The sequence below is a fragment of the Poecile atricapillus genome, chromosome 4 (assembly GCF_030490865.1).
Source record: "Poecile atricapillus isolate bPoeAtr1 chromosome 4, bPoeAtr1.hap1, whole genome shotgun sequence".
NCBI classification, from domain to species: Eukaryota; Metazoa; Chordata; class Aves; order Passeriformes; family Paridae; genus Poecile; species Poecile atricapillus.
In genome coordinates, this window is record NC_081252.1 from 32,834,149 (window position 1) to 32,857,238 (window position 23,090).

The 23,090-nt window shown below is 36.6% G+C and overlaps 1 protein-coding gene across 1 annotated transcript in view; it reads left to right on the plus strand.

Annotated features, from left to right (window-relative positions):
• Nucleotides 1–23,090, plus strand: part of FHIP1A (FHF complex subunit HOOK interacting protein 1A) — an 82,772-nt gene that overhangs the window by 41,745 nt on the left and 17,937 nt on the right. The window contains exons 5-8 of the mRNA XM_058837248.1: nt 3,922–4,154; nt 5,557–6,183; nt 10,909–11,067; nt 13,180–13,266. Coding sequence (XP_058693231.1) covers nt 4,053–4,154; nt 5,557–6,183; nt 10,909–11,067; nt 13,180–13,266 — 975 coding nt within the window. The 5' untranslated portion in view covers nt 3,922–4,052. The remainder of the gene's footprint in view (nt 1–3,921; nt 4,155–5,556; nt 6,184–10,908; nt 11,068–13,179; nt 13,267–23,090) is intronic.

Below are 23,090 nucleotides of genomic sequence, written 5' to 3' on the forward strand. Positions count from 1 at the left end.
CTTCAACTGCTCTGAGATTTCAGATCCAGAAGCTGGGCTAGAGGCAAGTGAACTATGCCCTTGTCAACAATGTTTGCTGCAGACAAGTTGTTTTCCACTAGTTATTTAAATTTGCTATTTTTGTTCTTCATTTGATGCTCTGTATAGTCTGTTTATGACAATTTTTGTGAAGTAGGAGTAAACATTCAGAGTGAAACATTAGAGATATTATTGTTTGTCACTACGGGACAATTTTTTTTTAATAATTATTTCTTATTAAAGAGGTAAGTGGCTTTAATGTTGGTATTGTATGTATATGTAGGATATTTCTAGGTGCAGGTTTTAGTTATAGAACATAAATGCTGGAGATGAATTTGCTATTTTACTGTTTGTTGGTCACATGTTCTCAAAGATCTTTACCAAGCAATGGGGTGGTGTTTGTGTCTATAGTAACAAATACAGTAAATAGACCAGGCAGGATGCATGAAACATCAGCTTGAAGGGACCTTCCTAAAAGATTTCTGTGATTGATAGCATAGACATTTCTAGAGCTGGCAACACTGAAAGCCCTTGCTGTTCTGATCTAGACTGATCTGACAATGATGCAATTTGAACCAGAATGCTGGCAGTTTTTGGTGACCTGTGTATCTGAGAATTTGCTGTGTTGTCGTTTGAGTGTGCCCAAACTGGGCCTTGGAAATTGTAAGAAGCTCTTAAGTATCTTGGATAAATAGGACTTTAGGGGTTGTTATGCTGGAGATGAGGGGAAATCTGCTTGTCTTGAAGGCTTCTTTCCTTGGGGCTCTATCTGTTCTTTCTATGTGGAAGCTGGACTTAGGATATCCTTGTGTAGGAATAATGTCCATTCTCCAAGTGGAGGCTGTAGCAGTCATCTGCCTATGCAGTAAGCTGTTAGCAGAGGCAGGACTTGAATGAATTTTCAGTCCCACCGTGATGGTTATAAATTCTTACACAAACATTGATAACTAAATAGCATTATTGCAGAAAGTGAGCTTTCCTACTGGACACACAAAAACATAACAGTGGTTCTATCACTGGACCTCTTGGATCTTGGTGGATTTTGAATGGGTGTCAAGGTATGTACCATTTCTGTTCACTTGAGGTCTTCTCATAGCTGCAGAGAACCAGGTAATATTTCATGAATCTGATGCACCAATATGGAACTATCCCAGAGCAGTCTGCTTAGAGAGCTAAAAGATAGGGTAGGGTTTGTCTGGCAGTGAGAGACAGAATCCTGTCTTAATGTTTGTGGAGCAGCACCTGAGGCCGGGATAGGAAAGATGCATGAAGAAAAAAGATGAAGATATGCATGAAAATGCATGAAGAAAATTGCAAAGGTAGGAAGGACAGAGAATTAAAAGGGATTAGAAGAGAGGGTAATGGGTTAAATAGGTTTGGGTTGCCTGTGTGTGGTAGCATCCTAGAGCTTTGCATGTGTGTGGAGAGTGCATCATCTTCACTGATTTTTATCATAATTTGTGAAGAAAGCTATAGTCTCCCTTGTTGTTTATTATCTTAAGTACTGGAGGCTGATCTGAAGTTTCTGATTCTGGGCTGCTAATGGAATTTGTCACCTGATAGGTAGATGTGGAATATCAGTTTCTTTTAGTGAAATTCTTAAACAACATGCAATGGCTACATTGAAACAACCTCTAAGTTGTCAAATGAAGGTACTTATAAATTCCATAATGGAGCTTGCCTCTGCTTGGTTAATTAAGTTCTCCTACTGCACCTTCTGATACCATCTTTAATTACATGATCATATTAGTTTTTCCAAAGCTGCTTGCTTCATGCACAGGAGAGATCTGCTAAAAGGGTGAATTAGGGTTGTAAAGTGAAGGACACTTTTGCCTGGAGGAGTCTGCTGGACTTCTACCAACATGGAAAGAGTCTGTTTGCAGGAGAATGCTGGCAAAGATGAACCGCCAGGAAGAGGGCAGGTGATCTGAAGTATAAATATTCCTTGGATTATTAGCTATGGTATTAGGCAAAGTACTTAAAGCAGTCTTTTTCTACATGGTGTGTAAGCATGCGTTGTGTTTTTTCAGTGTTTCTTGGTGGAAATGTTGAGTACTCAGAATAGCGGTATCTACTTAAGTAAGTAATGATAAAAGCACCCAGATCCTGGGTCTCTCAAGTTGGCTTCTCAAATCCACTTGCTACTCTGATTATTTTTGTGGTTTTTTTCGGGTTTTTTTTGGGTTTTTTTGTTGGTTTTGGGTTTTATTGTTATTATTATTATTTATTTTTATTTTCTTCTGCAGGAACATCAGTGATGTAGAACTAGGACATACAATTCATTTTCACAGGGCTGTTTAAGAAGTGGTAGTGTACTGGCAGATACCTTCAAGTAAATGAGCAGAAGAGCTAGTTCTTACTGGTTGTGTGCAATCCTCTCCACTGCATCTGGTTCCAGGTGGTTTATAACCTGGAGAGTAGTTTGTCTGGAGTGCCAGCTTCATTCTGGAAGTGGAACAGATAAAGTGTGCAGGATTTTTGCTGGTTATGCTGGCTTCTCCACACATGGAATATGTTATCTACAAAAAGGATGGGCTAGATTGTGTTACTTGTATTGTGTGAGAGTGCTTAGCAAATGCATAGGCAATGCATTGTAAATGCTGAAAGAAGTAGGGGTAGGATGGAGGGGGGAGGCTGATCATGCGATTGAATCTTGAACATGTGAATATCTGTGTGTATATATATACAGAGTGGCATGCATAACCTCTTTGCTTGCCTCAGAAATCTTAACAGTTGTACCCTGTATATTTTTGGACTCTTTTAAAACGGCAAAAGTCGCTGCTACTTTTGAGACAGGCTGGATGTTTTCCTGTGCTAGCAGTTTCAAGAATATCAACAGAGCACAGATACAGAGAGCAGAGATGTTCACTACAGAGAAAATTTTCGTCTTTTAAGATATGCACAGAGAAATCCCTTCTATAGTGGCAAAGAATTGCTGTATGGGATTTGGCAGCTTATGCTACAAAAAAATTCTCTTTGTTGTTGGGTGCTGGTTGGGCTTTTTTCACTATGGTCCCAAACCAAAATGAACTAAATGCCTAGTTGGTTTGAAAAAATGAGAATAAAAATTAAAACTTTATAAAAAGAAAAAGGGGGGGGGGGGAATTGGTGCCTGAGGGGTAATATGTTCTCTTAAGTCTCTCAAATACCTGCAAGATATCAATCATTATTTCATTTTAACTTTCCCCTGCAGGTGTGCAACTACTTTGATACTCAGATATCTAGGATATTAAATAATGGATGAGAGGAATGTTTCAATGCTGGATCCTATTCTCATAGTCCTTTAATATGACATCTCAATTTATTTAGCTTTGGATACATAAAGATTTTATCTTTTATGTTGTTTGTTTTTTTTTTTTTTTACTTTGGTATTGATACAGATGCACCCTTCCATGTGAATATGGTGCTCTAGAGATGTTTTCAACTGTTTATGATATGGTTTCTGGCAGAACACTTCTAAGAACTTGTAATTATATCTATTACTAGACGATATGAAAAAACAAAAAACCTGCTATTTTTTTTTTTTTACCTGTTCAGTCTATGCAACATTAGTTACTAAGCAACTCTGAAGAGACATGGTCAGATGGCAAAAGTGTCATAATGAGAAACTAAAAATGCAGTGATATGCACAAAATGTTTATTGTATAAGCTTCTGTCAGGCTTGTTTATTTCAGTAGCACCTTATTTCAATCATTGGTCTCAAAAGTTTGAGCATTATAAGCTATTATTGTGAGCAAAAGTCTAAGGGGATTACATAAAACATGCTTTAGAAATTCTATCCTCCAAGTGAATTAAAAGAAGAAAAGTTTGTGTTCTCTTTAAGTATGTTCTTTTCTGTTACACACTAATTTTATGTGCACTGGTATATTTGTTTCTTTTTGGTTTTTGTTTTCTTTTTAACAGATATCTGTGGATATGAAAGCTCAGGACACAGTATCAATCTCATAATGATGCTTGAACATCTGTAGCTCACTGGAGGATTTAAAAAAGAAATTCAGCATGACCTAGTTGGCTTGACCCGTGGAAATTTTATAATGTCCTCTGGAACAAGTATCAGCAGAAATAGGCAGGCTCCCAGCCTGCAGGGTGTTGACCCAGAAACATGTATGATAGTGTTTAGAACACACTGGGCACAGGTAAAGTTAATTAGTTTTATTGATTGAAGTAAGCTGCATTGATACAAATTTGCTTCATTCTTTTTTTTTTTTTTTTTTTTTTTTTGATAGTCCTGAATTGCTCAGGAACAAATGTCTTTCATGCAGAATGTAGTAGATGACACTGAACTATTTCTAAAATGCAATTGACCTTTGAAGGTATGGTTAACCTTTACTAATCACACTTGGAACTCTGGATTTGCATCTAAATGGGAAGTGGTAGGACATGGTAATATCTTATTGAAGGCCTAGATCTTCTTACTGGCTTTCCTATTGATTCATTGTGACTTGCACTCTGTTGTAGATTTCTGTGCTTCTTTTCCTTGTGCTGTGTAAGTCTTGTCTATCCTTTGGAAAGTAAATTAGATGCACAGTGCAAAGCTGTATGCACTCTTGTTTACTATGGATAGATGTAGATTATATACTTCAGCATATTCTAAAAAATGTTTGCAAGTCATCAGGATTGTAATTGCTTCTGAGCAAAGATGTTTTGCTGTGGGCACCATAATATAAGGTCTTGTTTGCTGCAGTAATATAAATAACCTAACAATTTAGATAAAATTGATTTCTGTACTGCTGTTCCTGTTGTTCTTTGGCTCTCCCAAGAAGCCACCCAGACAAATGGTGGTGTTTCTGAGATGTTTTCTGAGTCACAGGAGCTGTCATTCAAGAGTCACCTTTTCTCACCTAACTAGTGATGTGTCGTGTTAGGGGAGCCACTGTTCCTTTATGGTTTTGTGGCAATTATCCTCCACGAAAAGGCTAAAGACAATGTGTTTTTTGCAGACAGTGAGCTTTATTGTTTGCATGCACAACAGAATGTAATTCAGGGTTAGAAGTGTTGATATAACTATTATTACTATATTGAAAATTGCAGGAGTCTGTGGGCATCAGTGGCCATTGGGTATCATGTAAAAGGTGTCAGGCAAAGAACAGCACCGTGGGCTGCTGCTACTCTTACTACTGCAAATCATCCCATGATATTGATACTCCTGAGCACAGTTGCTCTGCCTGGAGAACAGGCCCTTGGATTTCAGTCCTCTGTGACAAACTTGTTTCAAACATCATGAAAACTCAGTTTCTGAACACTAAGGAAACCTAGTTTGTCCCAGAACTCCTGGTTATCAGGAGTAGGAGATACAACAAATTTAGGTGCTTATTAAAAAAGGTGAACAACAGCAGTATATTTTTGCCTTGTACATGCCAAATGTGAAACTTTCAGATTTTGTCTGTCAAACTTCCTGAATTTGAAAACATGAAAAGACTTAATGCTTTCTGTGTTAAAGAATTTTGATAATTTGTTTGCCTTGTAGTGATAGGTATAGCCTGCTTTTTATGATGCATTCATGTGCATTAAAACTGATCTGTCTTTGTTTCTCCGTAGGTTCTGAAAATCTTAGAGAAGCATGATCCTTTGAAAAATACTCAGGCAAAGTATGGAGCAATCTCACCTGATGAGGCCAGCACTGTCCAGAATTACGTGGAACACATGCTTTTCTTATTAATTGAGGAGCAAGCAAAAGATGCCTCGATGGGACCTATTCTGGAGTTTGTGGTCTCAGAAAACATCATGGAGAAGCTTTTCCTTTGGAGCCTACGGCGAGAGTTCACTGATGAAACAAAAATTGAGCAACTCAAAATGTATGAAATGCTCGTAACCCAGTCTCATCAGCCTTTGCTGCATCACAAGCCCATTTTGAAGCCTTTGATGATGTTGTTGAGTTCCTGCTCAGGAACAACCACTCCAACAGTGGAAACAGAGTTGGTTGTCCTCTTGAACCAGCTCTGCTCTATAATAGCCAAAGATCCCTCCATTTTAGAACTGTTTTTCCACACTAGTGAGGACCAAGGAGCTGCCAATTTCCTCATTTTTTCCCTGCTCATCCCCTTCATCCATCGAGAAGGAACAGTAGGCCAACAGGCCCGGGATGCGCTGCTTTTCATAATGTCCTTGTCTGCAGAAAACAACCTTGTTGCAAACCATATAGCAGAAAACACCTATTTTTGCCCAGTAAGTTGTTCTTATTTTACATGATCTTCAGCACTAAGCTAACTGTCTTTCCTGCATTCTTTCCTTTTTTTCTCTCATTTCTGGTGAAGAAGTATTGTAACACATTTGTTTCTGCTAACACCTATTTCACAAATGGTAATGCTGTTTTAAGCCATCCCCGGTGCCAAACGTAGACTTGCTTCATGTTTCCAGACTAGTGTCTTGTGCTTTTGGGCCAGCACAAGTGTTTTTGCAGTCACACAGCGAATTGGATTGGAAAACTGATGGAAGTTGTACCAGAACATAGTGGGAGGGAAATTGTTCTGTCTCACTGTGAGGCACCTTTGAGATTCTGGGGCTGAAGGGAGTGAGAAAGGGGGGTAAGGTGTCCTGAGGTGATTGTTTCAGGTGGCAGCACAAGCTTAAGCTGACTGTGCTTCCCATGCTGACATCAGTTCAACAGGTCAAAAAATAAGTGTAAGAATAGTGAGAGTGTTACAGAAATGTTGTAAATTTTGCAAGATTAAAGGGAGATTAGCTTGTTATCACAAAATTCAGTATTTCTATGGCTGTCTCAGGCTAACCGCCATCTTGCTATGTTTTTCTCTGTTATGAAACTTGGTAGCACTGTTGCATTGTTACACCTGGCAAATTGATCTTACTACATGAATAGAAAACCTTTACTTACCTTGCTGTTAAGTAAGTAATCTGATTTAACTAACAAAGCTCTGCTACTGCAGTTTTAAAGCTAAAGCAGACTGGAATAACAACACCTGCTTCTTTATGTCTTATCAGTCTGAGATCTGCAGTGGGTGTGTTCAAACCCAGGTATCATTCTGTACAGAAGTTTTCTTGTGGGTCAGGTTTTGAACAGATTCTTTTATATTCTGCATGGCTTGCATTTTAATTTAATAAATCCTGAAAAAATGAAGTGGAGGAGAGTTTACATGGCTACTAAAGCAGACAGCTGTAGAAGAGAGTGCACTAGAACCCTTGACGCTGCTCAACAGCTACTCCAGCCTTAGGTTTCCATGTATTCTGACATTGCTTTGAACAGTAGGGCACATTTGCAGGGTAGGTGAGGCCTACAAATCCCACAACAAAACTTCTGAATGATTTCTTTTGTCAGTTGTAAATATTGCATCAATTTGAGGCTCCAGTTGACCTTGTTTAATAGGTACTGCCAAAAAATATGATATAGATTCTCAAACTGTCCCCAAGACAGATACCATTATTGGATCTATGCTTTAACTTCCATAATTACATTTTCCAATTAGTTAAAAAGAAAAAAAATAACCAGCCTTATTACATTGAAGATAAAAGCCAGCTTTCAACAGCAGGGAGCCATGATCGACAATCATTCCAATTAGGAGGGCTTCTTGTCAAAATGTGCTAAAATCAGACTTTTCTGAACAGTAATGAGGTTGGCCTAAGTCTATAATAAGCCTTCAATGTAATGCCATATATTTAGCTTACTAGCACAATATCTTTTTTGAATTTGAGTTCTGATGAGCTGAAAAACAGATTTTGTTCTGAATGAGTATTTTGTAGGTGTCAGTGACATTGCTTTGTATCACTGAAATTGGTGCAAATGTTGCCTCAGGTACTCTGCAAAACAGCTAATGCAGTCCTGTGTTGATTGCAGAGACATTTTAGGTGGCACTGTGTTGATGTGATGTGATCTCTGTTTCTGGGGACAGATTGGCATGTAGGATTTTCTTTACCATGCCTTATTGCATAATATAGGCAACCCCTAGGGTGAGGTCTGGCCATAAGTCTCAGCTGCCTCTTGTACCCAGATCAGTGTTAGATCTGTGCCAAGGTGAACTTGAAGGTTTCTTGTTACTGTTTTTTGACACGTGTTTGGTTAACAGCTTTTTAAAAACTGGATTGTCCATAGATCCACAGTATTCAAAACTTCGGATGAAAAAACTAGAAGGAAAGAAGGAGGCTGTTTGCAGTGGGATACATCACTAACAAATGTTTTTAACACAAAATGTGTGGGCAAACTATTTGGTAAAGTTTTTTTATTTTACACCAAATAATTTTATCATGTTTTGACATGAAAGTTTTCTAGATATGATTGAAGATATTATCTGTTCAGCATTGGAATAAGAAAAAAAAAATGGTTCAAACGAATTTTGAGCAGGGTAACATCTCAAAGTCCCTCACAAAACTTTGTAAATATGTTGCAGCTTAGGAAAGCAACTGTTACAGCAGGAGGAGCAATGGCTCTGCAGTGCCCTTAAAAAGTTGCGGCTGCATAGAGGTAGAAAGACGGACTATGGATGTGGGAGGAGAGAGAATTATTAAAAGGAAGTAATTGTCCAGGTAGCAATTGATTATGCATTAACAATGCATTATAATAACATAATCTGCCTGGGATTACAAATCATGTAGTCAGTGTCTTCTGTGAGTCAAGAGAAAGTAAATAAATCAAAGAAACTGGTTTGTAGAGAAACTCATGATTCAATGGTCAGAAAGAAATGGCTGGAGATGCTTGTAAAAGTATATGAGAATGTAGGGCTGACATGATAAATTCTTGATGAAGTTTAAAAGGACACTGCTTTGTGTAAAACAAAAAATTAAACCAATCTTGCTTTTTTTCCTTCCCTTTGAGATTATTTTTTTCATTAATGTTTCATTACTGATTAAAAATCTGTTTTGTTGGTAATTTCAGATGGTAGCCCTATTTATACCATATACTTCATGAACATTTTAAAATACTTTTTATCTAAAGAGATGAACCTGCTTCCTGTGGCTACTCTGTCTCAGTGCTTAAGAAACATAATTCCATAGAGCCATTTCTGTTGTACTTCATAGCAAAAATAAGAGCTTCCTAAACTTCACAGATTTTAGCATCTGCATGTGTCACTTCTTACTTCAGCAAGTCTGACAAACTCAAGAATTCAGACATTGATTGATTCTGGGTTCACTGCTCCTTTTAGTGGAGGGTAGTATGTTTTGTTCAAGGTCAGGTTCTTGCGCTTAAGGGCTAATACCCATGTGAAGGAGAAGTGTGGATGGGACAGCTCTGAGAATCAGATGGCATACTGAGAGGGTGCATTTGTGTTCATAAATAGCATTTAAATTTTAAGCAGACAATGGAAAATTGAGTGTGCATTAATTAAAAGTTCACAAGACAAACAAATGTCAAATCCTCTCACCATCGTAACCTTGGGTTTGTGAGAATAAGTGTTTGTGTGGGTTATGTACAGGTAGTTCTGTAAGAGCTTTTTTCTGAGCTCTTCTACTGTGAGAAGGAAAAAATCCCAAAGAGATTCTGGTTGGAGAAGAATGAGATTGTAGGAATAAAGCCTTGCTCAATTGCTTTAACTTCTCAATTTTTTAATGTATGTCCAGCTTTGTCCTTTATCTATCTATGTATATAAAACTGTGCATATATCACTGTACTAAAGAAGTCAATTTCCACAGTATTCTCCCTCCCCTTTAATATTTGGCTTGCTTACCTATGCCAGAATAAATCCATATTCAAAATTATGTGAATTTTGAATAAAAGGTATTCAGAAAGACAGCCTTTGTCTGATTGTATGGATTAACAGTTACAATTGCTTATGCTTGTGCATGATCAAAACCTGATCACTTTCTGTCAACCCTCGGTCTTTGATCTGAACATTTTCAGCTGTTTGTTTTCCAGTTTGTTTTCTAGCAGATAAGAGCAGTTTCATCTGAGCTTTGACAGTCTAGCCCTGTAGATGTCAAGTAGCCATTTGTGAGAGGAAATATTCTTAAAAGAATCTGATTAATGAAAACTAAAAAGATTTCCATCGGGACGAGTTATAATGTTCCCGTTAAAATGAGAATCATCTTAAAAAGTTATTGTGAAGTTGTATGAAATCATCTCAGAAATACAAGAGTCCTCAGTAATACTTAGAAAGTTTCTGGCTTCAACTAACTTTAATAATTAAAAACTACAGCTGAAAATGCAATACTCTAGATACATTCAGCAAAATTTAAAAACCTTTTTGGAAATATGCTTTCTAAATTGTAACTAAAAATGCTCTCATTCTTCAGTGATACATTCTACATGAATCATCTGTAAGGCTTAAAATTACTGGAAACATTGTTTAAATAATAACCAATTTCAGAATTTATTTATTTTATTTTTTTTTCCTTCCCTCCTTCAGATAAATAAGGAAGGAAAAAGGGAAATTATGAACAGTTAAATTTACTTTTTTTAAAGTGGATTCAGCTGAGTTTAAGTGCCTGGCAATCAAAGACAACACGTATCTGTGGTCTAAGTGGGGCTGAACTTCATTTTTGTTGATGGGGCAGTTTTCCCCTCCATTTCTGATGTTTCATGTTTCTGAGTGAAGTGACTTCATACATATTTGAGCATGACATTTGAATCAGCAGCACAAGACAAGCTGCAGATAATCGCACTAATGCCTGTTTCTAAATGGGACTGAAGGAAAGCGCAAAATAAGTTTAGAAAAATTTAAAAAGAAATTAAAACTTTGGATTACAAACAAAAAATCACAATAATCTTATTTTCTCCATCACCTTCTCCTAAATACCAGATCTTGAAAGAAGCATATTATATGGTAGGCTTTTTAAAATAATTATGTCTTTCTGCCACAGGACTTTTTTGAAAGGAATTTAAATTAATCTTAACATTCTCTTTTATTACTAAAACTAATAGGAGAAACCATTTGAGGTACTGCCATTCAGGCAGATGGACAGTTGGAAAGTTGACTTATTTCCTCTTCTGTTTCTGAAATACAGGTGCTAGCAACAGGACTAAGTGGCCTCTATTCCTCTTTGCCTACAAAGCTGGAAGAAAAAGGAGAAGAATGGCACTGTCTGATGAAAGATGACTGGCTTTTGTCACCAGCCCTTGTACAATTCATGAATTCCCTTGAATTTTGCAATGCTGTGATACAGGTAATTGGATGGAGTTAGACTGTTTTTCAGAAGTAGTAGTAAGTTACATTTCCTGCAGAAGTTTGCAAGTTACAGAGTTTATTTATTTTTGTTAATAGCATAAACTATTAAAGTTAGACTAAACCAAGCTGCTTGTAAACACAACCTTGTGCTGGTTATAAGGACGAACTAATATATTTGTGCTTTTCAGGTGCCAAATGTTTCAAATAAAAGCTCATGTAATTGGGACCATTTCCATTTAGGAGGAAAAGAAAATGTTTATTGCGTTTTATTACCACTGTTGATCCTAGAAGTAAATCGAATGCCTTTACATGTGGGAAAATGTAGGGTTTATATCTGTATCTGTGTAAGCTCTTGTAACGGCGTCCAAAAGAAAATAGCGAGAATAGTCTGTTTTGTCTTTTGGAGAGTACAACATAAAAAAAGCCTTCCAAGCAGAATTATTTAGATCTCCTCTTAGAAGTGTAAATTCATTTTGGATTGGCTTGTTTTGAGTCTATTCTGTTCATCCAAGGCTCATTTTCAGTGCTTTGCTCCCTTATTGTTTTTTTCCGATTTAAATGTAAAATAAAATTCTTGTCTTTATATATTGTTTTTCTTCAATACTCAGTAGAACCCAAACCCAGTATTTCATTGAAACAGGATAAAAATTCTACAGAAACTGTGGATTTTTATTATTTGTACTGAATTGTGCTGGATAGGATTGAAAATTTAGTCACATTTACTGTTATATAAAAGATATGTTTCAGTGCAATGCGTGCTAAGTACAGTAAAAGAACTGATTGGCTATTAAAGTCTTGAACAAGCAAAAATAATAGTAGCTGTCATTGTTCAAATGCACTATACAAGATTTTTAGCACGCATGTTTAAACATGAAGAGTAGACAATATTAATTTTGGTGTCTAACCAGAGTTATTATACAGATCTACATTTGCAGGAGATAATAATTGATACCTTTATTGTAAAAAAAATTATATAAAGGACACTGCAGAAAAATTAAAGAATTAATTATTTTAAAAAACCTGTTCAAATAGATGCAAAATGGTTAAGCATATCAGCTGACATGCAGAAAGAGTAGTTTCTGAATGCTGCTTGATTGTGTCTGTATAGTCTTCAGCTAACTTGAAAGATCAGTTACTGTAGGAATTTTTGCTTTGCACGTGGACTGGTCCGTGTTCACCCAAAAATTTTGGCCAGAGATTAAAAAGGAACAGTGTAGCCAAGACCTCTTTCCATTTACTACTTTTTCCCTGGACCACAGTGTAGGAAGGGCCACTCTTTTTCTTCCTCTTACCAAATTAAGAGTTACAAGTTAAAGGAAGTCTGGTAAGAATTGCAGGTTGGAGAATATTGGAGGCCACATATAGGCTGTGACACTCCAGTCTCTGTGAACTTCAAACAGAGTATATTGGCTTTGAAAGCTTCTGAATGGAATTTTATTTTGCTTTTATATACATGAATTGATGTGTTTTCATTGCAAAGACAAAATGAATATTTAATTATAAAAGTAAGTTTTTGGCTTCTAATAATATTTTGGGGGTGTTTGTTTGTTTGTTTTAGAGCTCTTAACCATCCCATTGAGTAAATTGTACAGGTTTTGTTTTAATTTCTGTTTGTTTTACAGTGGCTTGGAGAAGGGCATATAAATAGTGTACTCTTACCCCATAGCTAGAGAGTTCTTTGGTTAACCTACTCTTGAACTATAGGAAAGCAGCTGTTCTGCTTTTCTTTATTGTAGAAGGACAAGTTAACAAATCCACCTTCAAGTTAGCCCAACAAGGTTGCAGGAGCTGAATTTAGAATTTCAGATCTTGCTTTGATATGTGGCTATATACACTTATCCATCCATCCATTCATCTTTGTCAGCATGCAGGAAGATTGAAAAACCATGTTTCTAAGTTTGGCAGACTTACTGTAATGTAATTAAACATGGTGTGTGTATTTCTTTGTAGAAGAAACAGTTGTTAAGAACCCAAATCATATCAAATGCTGGTGAGAAGGACAAACGAATGTCTTGTTAAATGGGAAAGGGTTTTGGTAGTGGCATTCTGTGCCCTGTCTTTGAAATCTCACTGGAACTGTTCTGTGTCATTCTCTCCCCCACCCTCTTAGGTGGCACATCCCTTGATACGCAACCAGCTTGTGAATTACATTTACAATGGATTTTTGGTGCCAGTAATGGCTCCTGCACTCCATAAGGTCAGTGATGTCTGCAAGCTTGGCACAAAAGAATAATGGGGAAAAAGTATTACGGAAATTTCTATGTTAAGATACTATCAGACATATTGTCAGTAGTGGGTTCCATGCAGTTCGATATGTTTCTAGACTAACTTTCCTTCTTTTCATTCTATATGCTTTCTTAAGCAACATATAGGTATTTCTGAAAATGCTTAAAATCCTTAAGTGTAATGAAAAACCAAAATGTTTCTGTTGTTCTAGATTCACATATCATCAAAAAAGCAGTGACATTTTAGACATGTCATCATGGCAGACATGTTTCCATGAGCACTTTTTTCCTAAATGAGTATTTTTCTAAAGGAAGATGCCTACAATGAAAATTTTTAGTCAAGAAATATTATGCTAGTATTAGCAAAGATGCTATTGATCTGTAGATCCTTATCATTTTGGGTAGAGTTATTTTCCTAAAGTAGAGTTTGGTATCAGTTTTCTGATATATTAGAGTGCAATTTATGTTACTTTGAAGAAAAAAATCCATTTTTTCATTGAATTTTAGGGCTTATCCCTTGCAAAATGTGTCACCAATGTTAGTGAATTATGGGTTTGTTGTTTTGTTGTTTTTTTTTTTTTTTGGTTAGGCTGCAAAAAGCTGCATTTCCAACTGTTGCAGAATATGTCAATTCCCTATCCCTGAAAGTGTTCAAGGCTAAGTTGGATGGGACTTTGAGCACTTTGGTGTAGTGGTATGTGTTCCTGCCATCAGTAGCGGAGTTGGAACTAAATGATTTTTAAGGTCCCTTCCAACCCAGGTCATCATATGGTCCTGTGATTTTATGAGTTGACAGTCTTCATTGCTCTGTAAAAGAATACCTCTTTTGAGGAGATATGTAGGAACAGCTGAGTGTAAAAATTCACAAAAGACTTGCAGAAGCAAACTAAAAAATTACTTTTGTAAGGTTTCCTAAATCTCACAAAACCTACCAAGCACAAAGCATTGCAGCTGTTCCATTTTCTGGAGGACAGTGAAACAGTGTGCCCTGCTTTCTTGTTCACCATTTGTTTTGGTAGCCCACAGAGTTCTTCATGGTAAATAGTCACCAAGAAAGTCATCAGCAATGTAGAGTCTTTTTCAACGATTTAGCAGACCTCAAACACTTGGCAGTTGGGTGAGGGTTGAAGTAAAATTTGACTGTGATCCAGATCAAGGCTGTAGTCTGTCCTGAGGTAGTTCATCTCTTTACCTGGCAGTAATTTTTTCTATTTCTGTATCTGGACTTAATCCTTCACCAAGACTAGGAATTAGAAGTGAAAAGCCTAACCAGTTTTAGGTCAAGGTTATGGAGGGAGATATCAGAATGGATTCTAGTCTTAGTGAGTACTATTTTATCTCTGAAGTATTCAAGACTAATCTTAGATTGTTTTGAATACTCTCATGCCTCTGAAAGCCATTCTTATCAGTCAGTAAATCTCCTGATGTCCTATTGGGTTGATTACTTCCCTGTTGATGTTAAATAATTTAAAGATGGCTGTTGTGATTCCTTTTTACCTTGGATGAAAATTCTGTTTCTATGCTCTGAAAGTGTGTAAAATCATATTTCTCTTGAAAATGGGGATGTTGGCTGGTAACATAGGTGACTTTCAAAGCCTAGATCTTTCTTGAACCCTGATATTCTGTTTGGTGCCTTGTTCTTCCAATAATAAACCTTTCCCTGATTAGCATTAAAATTGACTTCTTCCTCATTAAAAATGAACTTCTTGTGTATAACCTTCAAATGATTTTAATGGAGAAGATGGATTGCACCATCTAGTGGATCTGATACAAGGCTCTCACATCCGTGAGACCAAAACTCTGTAGCAAAAGGAATTAAGTAAGTTGAGGCACATTTGACCTCTTCAGTCTTTCTGTCCTGTGCTTCATGTTAATAATAGAAAATAAATATTTTGCCTTTTTGCTTTTGGAACATAGGTCTATGCACTATGATAATTATCCTGCAACACCTCTTTCACACATTGAAATAATTTCTAGTTGCCATTGAAAGCATTGATGCTAAGGGGAAGAGTGGGCTTTGAAAACTGTATCTCCCATTTGGGGACTTAATATTGTAATTAACCTTGAGGTTAATAAAAAATTGGAAAGGGCTGAAATGAGAGGCCAGATGCATCATGACTGTTTTTAAAACAGAAATTCTTTCATTTAGCACAATACTAAATGGATCTTGATTTTTTTCTTTTAAAATCACTGAAGTTGGTTTGGTGTCATAAAGTCTACTTGTGGCTGCAGATTTTAGTTTTAATTCAGTCATTCAGTTCAGATTGTTCTGCTTCATTCTGGCTTGAGTTCAAATGCAGTGTGTAATGGAGCATGGTATAAATACCTGATCAGGAAGAGAGATCAGTGCAAGGTTAAAGGATGCTAAGAAGAGATGATGATAATTACTGGTACTTTTTCCTAAGGTGTTTCTATAAATCTTGTTTCTAGAATTTAACTGGTGTGGAACAGCTGCTTCTGATAATTCATGGTGATAGGAAGGAAGTCAGTCAGTCAGTCTAGACCTCATGTGACATACTAGTCTTAACATCTCACATCCAGTCTTTCTCTTGGTTCAATCTGAATGTAAAAATTGGAAGGGAGATGAGCTCCTGGCTCTGCCTTTGAATGGCTTGGGCATGCAGACTGCTACAAACCTGGTCTTTTTGTACTATATTCTAGTTTTTCTACAAGAAGTATGTTCTGAGGAAAAAAAAATTGCTGTGCAGCAAGGCACAGACTAGCATTAATTGTTTTTGCAAAGACAGTTTCCAGTCAAGAATGGGATGGGACTAGGTATCTCAAAGGTTCCTTCCAATCCTAGCTATTCTGTGATTGAGTACTGTGATGTCTTTAATGTACTTTGTCACCAGGTGCCCATCCCCATTCAGCAGTGAGCATGCATTTTTCGTGGTCTTTCTTTTACTGTTGAAGCTCTTCAGCTCCAGCTGGGGTTTGGCTTTCCTAATCCTTTCTCTGCATACTCGGGCACTTTTTCCTTATTCCTCTTGGGTCACCTTTCTATGCTTCTGTCTCTTCATGTTTCAGACCTTTTAGGACCTCTTAATTCATCCACACAGACCTCTTACCTACTTTCTTTGATTTCCTTCTCATCTCCCAACTTAAAACATCTGACAATCAAACAAAACTTTTGGTAAAAGTAGCATAAGAATTTCAGTAAGTAGAATTTAATTAAAAATTGTTTAGAGTTTCAATATGTGGTTCAAAACTTTAAGATATGTTTATGTGTGATTGTGAAATGTTTGTAACATTTATGGAACTGTGTAGTAAGCTCTGCCTTTTTAAAAATTTTGCAGATTGTCTCCCTATAAATACTTACTATGTACACAGTTCACTGTGTGAATGAAACAGTACAAGACTGTTGAGGATGGAGGTGTGTTTCTATGAAAAAGTCAGGGGGTGGGGAGACCAATATATTTTTCTTGGTGTGATCTTTCTGGTTTTATCTTGGGAAGCTAGTATGGAGTTGAAAGAAAGAGTTCTCTAGTTCAGGCTTTTTTCCAGTTAAGGAAGTTTCAAATAGATTGGGCAGGCTAGCTAGCTTGAAATAACCTGTTTTTCGCAGTGAGCTCTGTGAAGGTTATTTTTGGAGCAGATTAACTGTGATGTGCTTAAATAACCCAAACATTCTCAAGCTTATGACTCCCTAACTTCATTTCTCAAAGATAAGTATCCTAAATATAGCATGTTCTTGTAGCCTACTTTATACCTTATCTGTCCTAGTCTTGTCACTTTGTGTGGGTTATCCCACCTACACGTGTAATGGGCGATTGACAAGTGTGTTCCTATCTCCAAAGCTGCACATTGCTGAATGGGTAGTCAGAGCCCAGATTTGTATTATGTAGCTGGGGATGTGCATTAACTGACTGTGCTGGTGAGCCCTGCCTTGTTTTTTGGTTATCTGGATGTTATTGTACTTTTTACAGAAGAGTCACCTCCCTTGCTTCCAACACAGGAGTTGCTTGAGCCATCAAAAAGAGTGATTCAGTGAAACTGTTTGCAGAGCAGGGGGGAGAGCGTGTCTTTGTGCAAGGTCACAAATGCATTTGAAAACAGGATAACATGGTTTGTCTGTAAAGATACAGAGCTAAAGAAAATGTTACTTTGGTAGGTTTTTTCCATTATTTAAATTTTTGCCGAAACCATCTTTTATTCTTTCTGGTGTGAGTGTCTGGGATTTAGAAAAATTAGAACTATCTGACAGAAACTGTTCTTATATTAAGACTAGTAACTTTTGACGGCATGTCAGTTACAACTTGAAATTATGCAGCTCTGTATGTTCTCCCCTATATTTTGATATGTAAGAAAAAATTACTCATGAGAAGGTATAGTTCTGTTCAGAGAATGGTACAGAGCCATTGGATTCTATGATATTTCACTGGCTATTTCCTGCTGCACGTTCAAAACTAACATTGAGCTCTATCAATAAAATACAAGGTCTTCTGGGGCCAGATTATACAAGGGTCCAAGTAATCGAATAATTCTAATTTTCTCCTCGGTTGAAACCTCATTGAAATCCCAGAGTGAATCCAGAATAACCCTGTTGAAGTAATTTTTACTAGTCTGTTAGAGGCTGTATTGTCTTATTTTGGTCTCGATGTTTTTGTTAGTAGACTGTGTTTATTTACCTTATTCTTTTATGTAGTTACAGCACTTCTGTAGAAATCTAAGTGAAAGCCTTTTCAGAAGGTCTTGAATATGTATTTATTTTGCAGTCAAAACCATGTGCTAGATAATTAGGAGCCACACTTTGGTATTTATAAATATTTTTTTTCCTTTGATACAATTCAGATTGGTTATATACATCCTTTCACTGTAAACACTTGTGATTTCATTTTAGTTTGGCATTCAGAGAATTTGGTTGACAAAGGCAGCTATTCAGACCATCTTGTATGTTTATGCAGTTTGCGGTACTTCAATTTATTGAAGAAAGCACTAAAATCTGACAAATTATACGATAAAAGCAAATTTTTAATGTCAGCATTTACTCCTCTACTACATGGTAATTAATTGCTTACTATGATCTAATTATTTTTATACTTGGAAGCCTTGTTTTAATCTGAATAGGCTTGGTTTAGTCTGAATAATGGAAAATTGTACCAGCTTTTTAGTGTAAAATGTTGCTGTTGCCCAAGTGAACAGAATTGCTCTGCAGAGGTGCTGGCATGGTCCCGTCAAGAAAGCTCTATCAAATGGACCTCAAGTCTACTGCACACTAACCCATCCAAAAAAAAGCCTCTGACATGGTGTACTACTGTGATAATTCAATAATACTTGCTTGATGATTACACAGCTCAGCTAGGGGGAAATGACCTGTAAATTATACTCTGCAGATTAGAATGAGCATCTTTATAAATATCCTACAAGACTGTCAGTTCCCATTTAGGAATAATACCATCCTTCACTTTACTGAAAAGCATTTGGACAGCTGCTGTAAAAACGTGTAAACCAAGTGTCAATGGAAAACTTTGAATAGCCTTGTACTTTGCAGAAGCCCATTAATAGCTACAAAACTTAATTTTATCAGCTGTGAGGTGGATGTATGTAAAGATGCCTCTCACTTCTTGCTTCAGCCATGCAGTTCAATTGAATTTTAACCTGGTATAAACTGAAACAGTTTATAAATGAAAGCTTAAGGAAGCTGAAACAGTTTGGGTTTTTTGGGTTTTTGGTTTTTTTTTTTTTTCCCCAGTGGGCAAACATCCTCTGTCTCTGATCCTGCTTGTCCCTCTCTTTTGCCAGGACAGTTGTTCATACTTTAAACTGATTGAGGTTAAAACTCACCTTTAGTTGTGGGTAGTTTTAATCTGAATCAATTTCTTGATCCAATTCATTGTGCAGCATGAACCCTTCTGCCTATATAAGCAGGGGGCAAGAAGTTGAAAATTAATAGAAGAGGCTGGAAATGGTTGGATTTTTTTTATCAGTGAGGTGAACTTAGCTTAAAACTGCTTGTGGATGGATCTAGAGAATAAGTTCAAGTAAGAACATTTGTGGTCTTTTCATGGGCAGTATGAAGTCCTTGTAAGAAGGGATATGTGATGAAAAGGAGGAATCATGTAGGCATATTGCTATAAGTGGGTATGAAGCTGTAAATTAGAAAATATATTGTGTGACTCCCAAGGGAAAATAGCCAGTGGTAAAGAATCCATGTGATTGGTCTAACACAGTGAGTATAATACATTAAACTGAACTTTCAATGACAGTAATTTCTAGCTCTTTGCTATTACTTGGCAGAGTAACTTATAAAAGCTGGATCTCTTTGCAGTGTTCTGCCTCACCATCCAATCAGTCATCAGAGGAGGCAAGAAAAGATTTGCTGAAAATTATTACATAATTATAGAAGGGTATTACATGGCTAAAAGTGGCCTTCTTTTTTCAATAGTCTCCAGACAAGTATCTGTCTGGCCATGAAAACTATCGGCTAGTCCTTTTTATTGCAATTTACATCTCAAAAAATATCTGTAACAGCTGATTTTGTACAGAAAAACATGGCTTTTTTAATGGTATTTTTAGATAGACATTTTGTATACATGTATACATATTGAAAAAAAATCCAGTGACTTTTAATTGTTAAGTTTGTGTGTAATCAAACTACAAATGGTGGAGTAGTGGTGTGATTAATGCAATAGACATATTTTTTTTCCCTGTTTTTCAACAAATCCTATAGTTTTATTTTAAGAGCAGAGATACCCTGGTCTCTGCCATTAACAGAAAGGATCTAATGAAAGGGATGCTACTGGTGGGTTTCTATTTTTGCTGTTGAGGAAGTGGTGGAATTTAGTATTGCTGAAATGCCTTTAACAAAAAGATATTATCAGAACATAGCTTGAAATTTAATCAACATTTTATAAAAAATTTTATCAAAAACAAACTTGAAATTTAATTAATTAAAAAAGGGTTTTTCTAGAAAACTATCATGTCTTGATTTTATTAGTCTCCCTTTGTTACAGTATTTTTCTTGACATTTGAATTATCAAAGGTGAAGAATTTTCAAATTAAATACCAGATTTTTGTTAAGTTTTGGCTTGCTATTTATCATCTTTTCAAAGATGTTCAATTCTGAGGGCTAGTAGCTAAGAGCTTACTTGGAGAAATGATACTGTAATCAATGTTTACAAGAACAGTTTTTGTAGAACTGCCTCAGGATTTGACTGTAGTGGACATACTTGACATGGGTAGCACCTGTTTAGTTCTCTGGGAAGATTTGTTCTTTTGTTGTTTATCTAAGTACTGATTTGAATTTATTAGAAATGATTTCCCTCTTCCCCCAAATCTGTCTCACGAGACATTTGTTTAAGAAGAGACAGCCAGCAGGTAGTCTGAATGAAGCTTAATAGTGTGGCTTTGGTATCATAGAAAACAGAGATCTTCAATAATAACTGCACAAATTGAATCAGTCTTACTTTCAACACTCCATGTTTTATGTATGATGCAGTCTGTAGAGAAGGTGTGCAGAGTTAAAAGAATTTTTGCCAGGGCTGGGTTTAGCCTCGTCTAACTGATTTCTCCAGTGTCCTTCTCTAGTTAATTGCAAAAAGAGTCAGTTCTCCAGAGGCTCAATCAGAGCAGACTAATGTATCCCATAGAGTATAAGTAAAATTAGCCTTGTGGAGTTAAAATTGGCTTTCTTGAATACTTCTCTAGGTGTCTTGAATCTTCAGAAGTTACACTTTCCGTCAGATATATTAAAAGGGAGAAGCAAACACAGAATGCAAGATGGCAAAATAAGATACAGTAATTGTATAAGTACAGACATCTGCTTGCCAGGTTAATCGATCTTCTTTCTAAGCTGCATACCTGGCTTGCATTTAAGTGCCCAACAGCAGTATTTTTGTTTGATTTGCCCTGGCAATGAAGCAGTTTTCGTCTCCTTGCTGGTTTGTAGGGACAAGTTACACACAAAGGCACGCTGAGAAAACACTAGAACTTCTAGAACATGATAGCATAAAAATTGCTTGTGCAACTTTAATATGCCTGCTTTGAGTGTTGCACAGTGACCCTGCAAAATAGACCCTAAGTTCATTTATTGAGAAAATTTGAAGGAGTGTTATGTTGTGTTGTGGATAAGGTTTTCACTGAAAATTGAAAAAGATTCTGACAAATCCATTTAAATCTTGACAAAAGTTAGTCATCTTGTCTCTTTCTTGGAAAATGGTTAATCAGATTCACCAACTTTTTTCCCAAGAAAAAATAAAAATTAAGTGTAACATGGTACCCTTCACAAAACTGCCTCATTTCAAAAAATCAGGTTTTAACAAGATTACAAGTAACTTCTTTGTGAACTATTAGGACTTCATTAATCATTGGTTGGTTCTTCTAGCTCTGCCTAGTGGTACCAGTGAAGTGTTGTCTATTAAATATGATTTTGTTTTTTGTCTAGTGCCCAAACTGTTAGGAGCACTGTACACACTCTCAGAATTTATCATTTCTTTTCTAAGCAGCTCTCTGGCTGGCTTTCTTCTGCTGCTGTTCTTTGTTTCATTCATGATAACACACTTTGAAAAGCATGTGGGTTTCTCTCACTGATAGAAATTGTAGGGTGAGTTGTCCAAAGAGTGTGGGTTTTAGAAAAAGGTCACTGCCCTTGTGAATCTGCTGACTTTTCTTGCTTTCATGTCCAGCTGCAGTATTTGATACACGTACATTCTGTCAGCAAACATTGGTGAAACTGGCAGCCAGGAGCATGTTCCCTTTTCTCCATTAAAGATGAAGAAGTGACGTGGAGATGTAACGATGTATTACTGCTGTCTGGCCTTTCCTTGGCAGAGAGTTTAAACTTGTCCATGAACTGCATGGTGTCATAATGATGTCACATGATGGATTTCTTGGGCTTTGCTTTTTACCACTCACTGCTATAAAAAAAAGGGGGGGGGGAAAGCACAAGAAAATAGTTCTTAGGTCCCTAAACCTATTCCAAGAAAAAAAAAGTTTCTGATTGGAGCTGGGCTATTTCTATTTCCTGATGAAAAATTTGACTGTTGCTACTTCACTGGTGATTTGTTTCTAACGCCAAAATGAGTTAGTATCCCACTGTATTAATGGTGGTGTAGCTGAGTATTAGAATAAAGCCTCGAACTGGGAGTGATTCAATGAGCTACGCTTTAGAGCGTCTCTCTCTGTAAGGTCTGCAGGCTGCGTACCCCATTCCTATGCTCTGTGTAACCACCCAGAAGCAGCTTGTGATCTTAAATGCTTTAAAGAGAGTGTTTGCATCATGACATTACTGTGTACATGGCTAACATGCAGCATAATGGAACAGGGATTTTAATATTTACAGCATGTTACGTAAATGTTGCCCTTCTGAGTATTTTCTAAATCCTCTTAGGTCTTAAGTGACAGCTTTGATTTTTTTTTTTTTTTTTTTTTTAAATAAAATCAGTCTTTTCATTTATCCAGCCAAGTTTGATAAACAAAAGATGTTTAATACTTCCTTTCATATGGACAGATTCTTGTATTTAAGGGTTTATCTTTGTGCACTTAAGCTTATTAGATTCCTGGGTAACTATTTAAAAAATGCTGACTTTGCAAGAGCAGTACATGGTGCAGAGGTGGGCTTTGGAATTTTCTGTGCTTTGCCAGTGTGTTCTGTGAATAGATAATCTCCAAGGGATTGCAATAAGCAGAGCAGCGTGGGTTATGGTATGCAAATGTCACATGGATCGTGAATTCTATTTTGATCTACTTCGGTTGGGCTTTATGTGTGAATATTTCTGTATATATACTCCTTTTAAAAATTGAGTAAAATGAGAAATTGTGCTGTGGCAAAATAAAGAGTAGGAAAATCAGGACATCT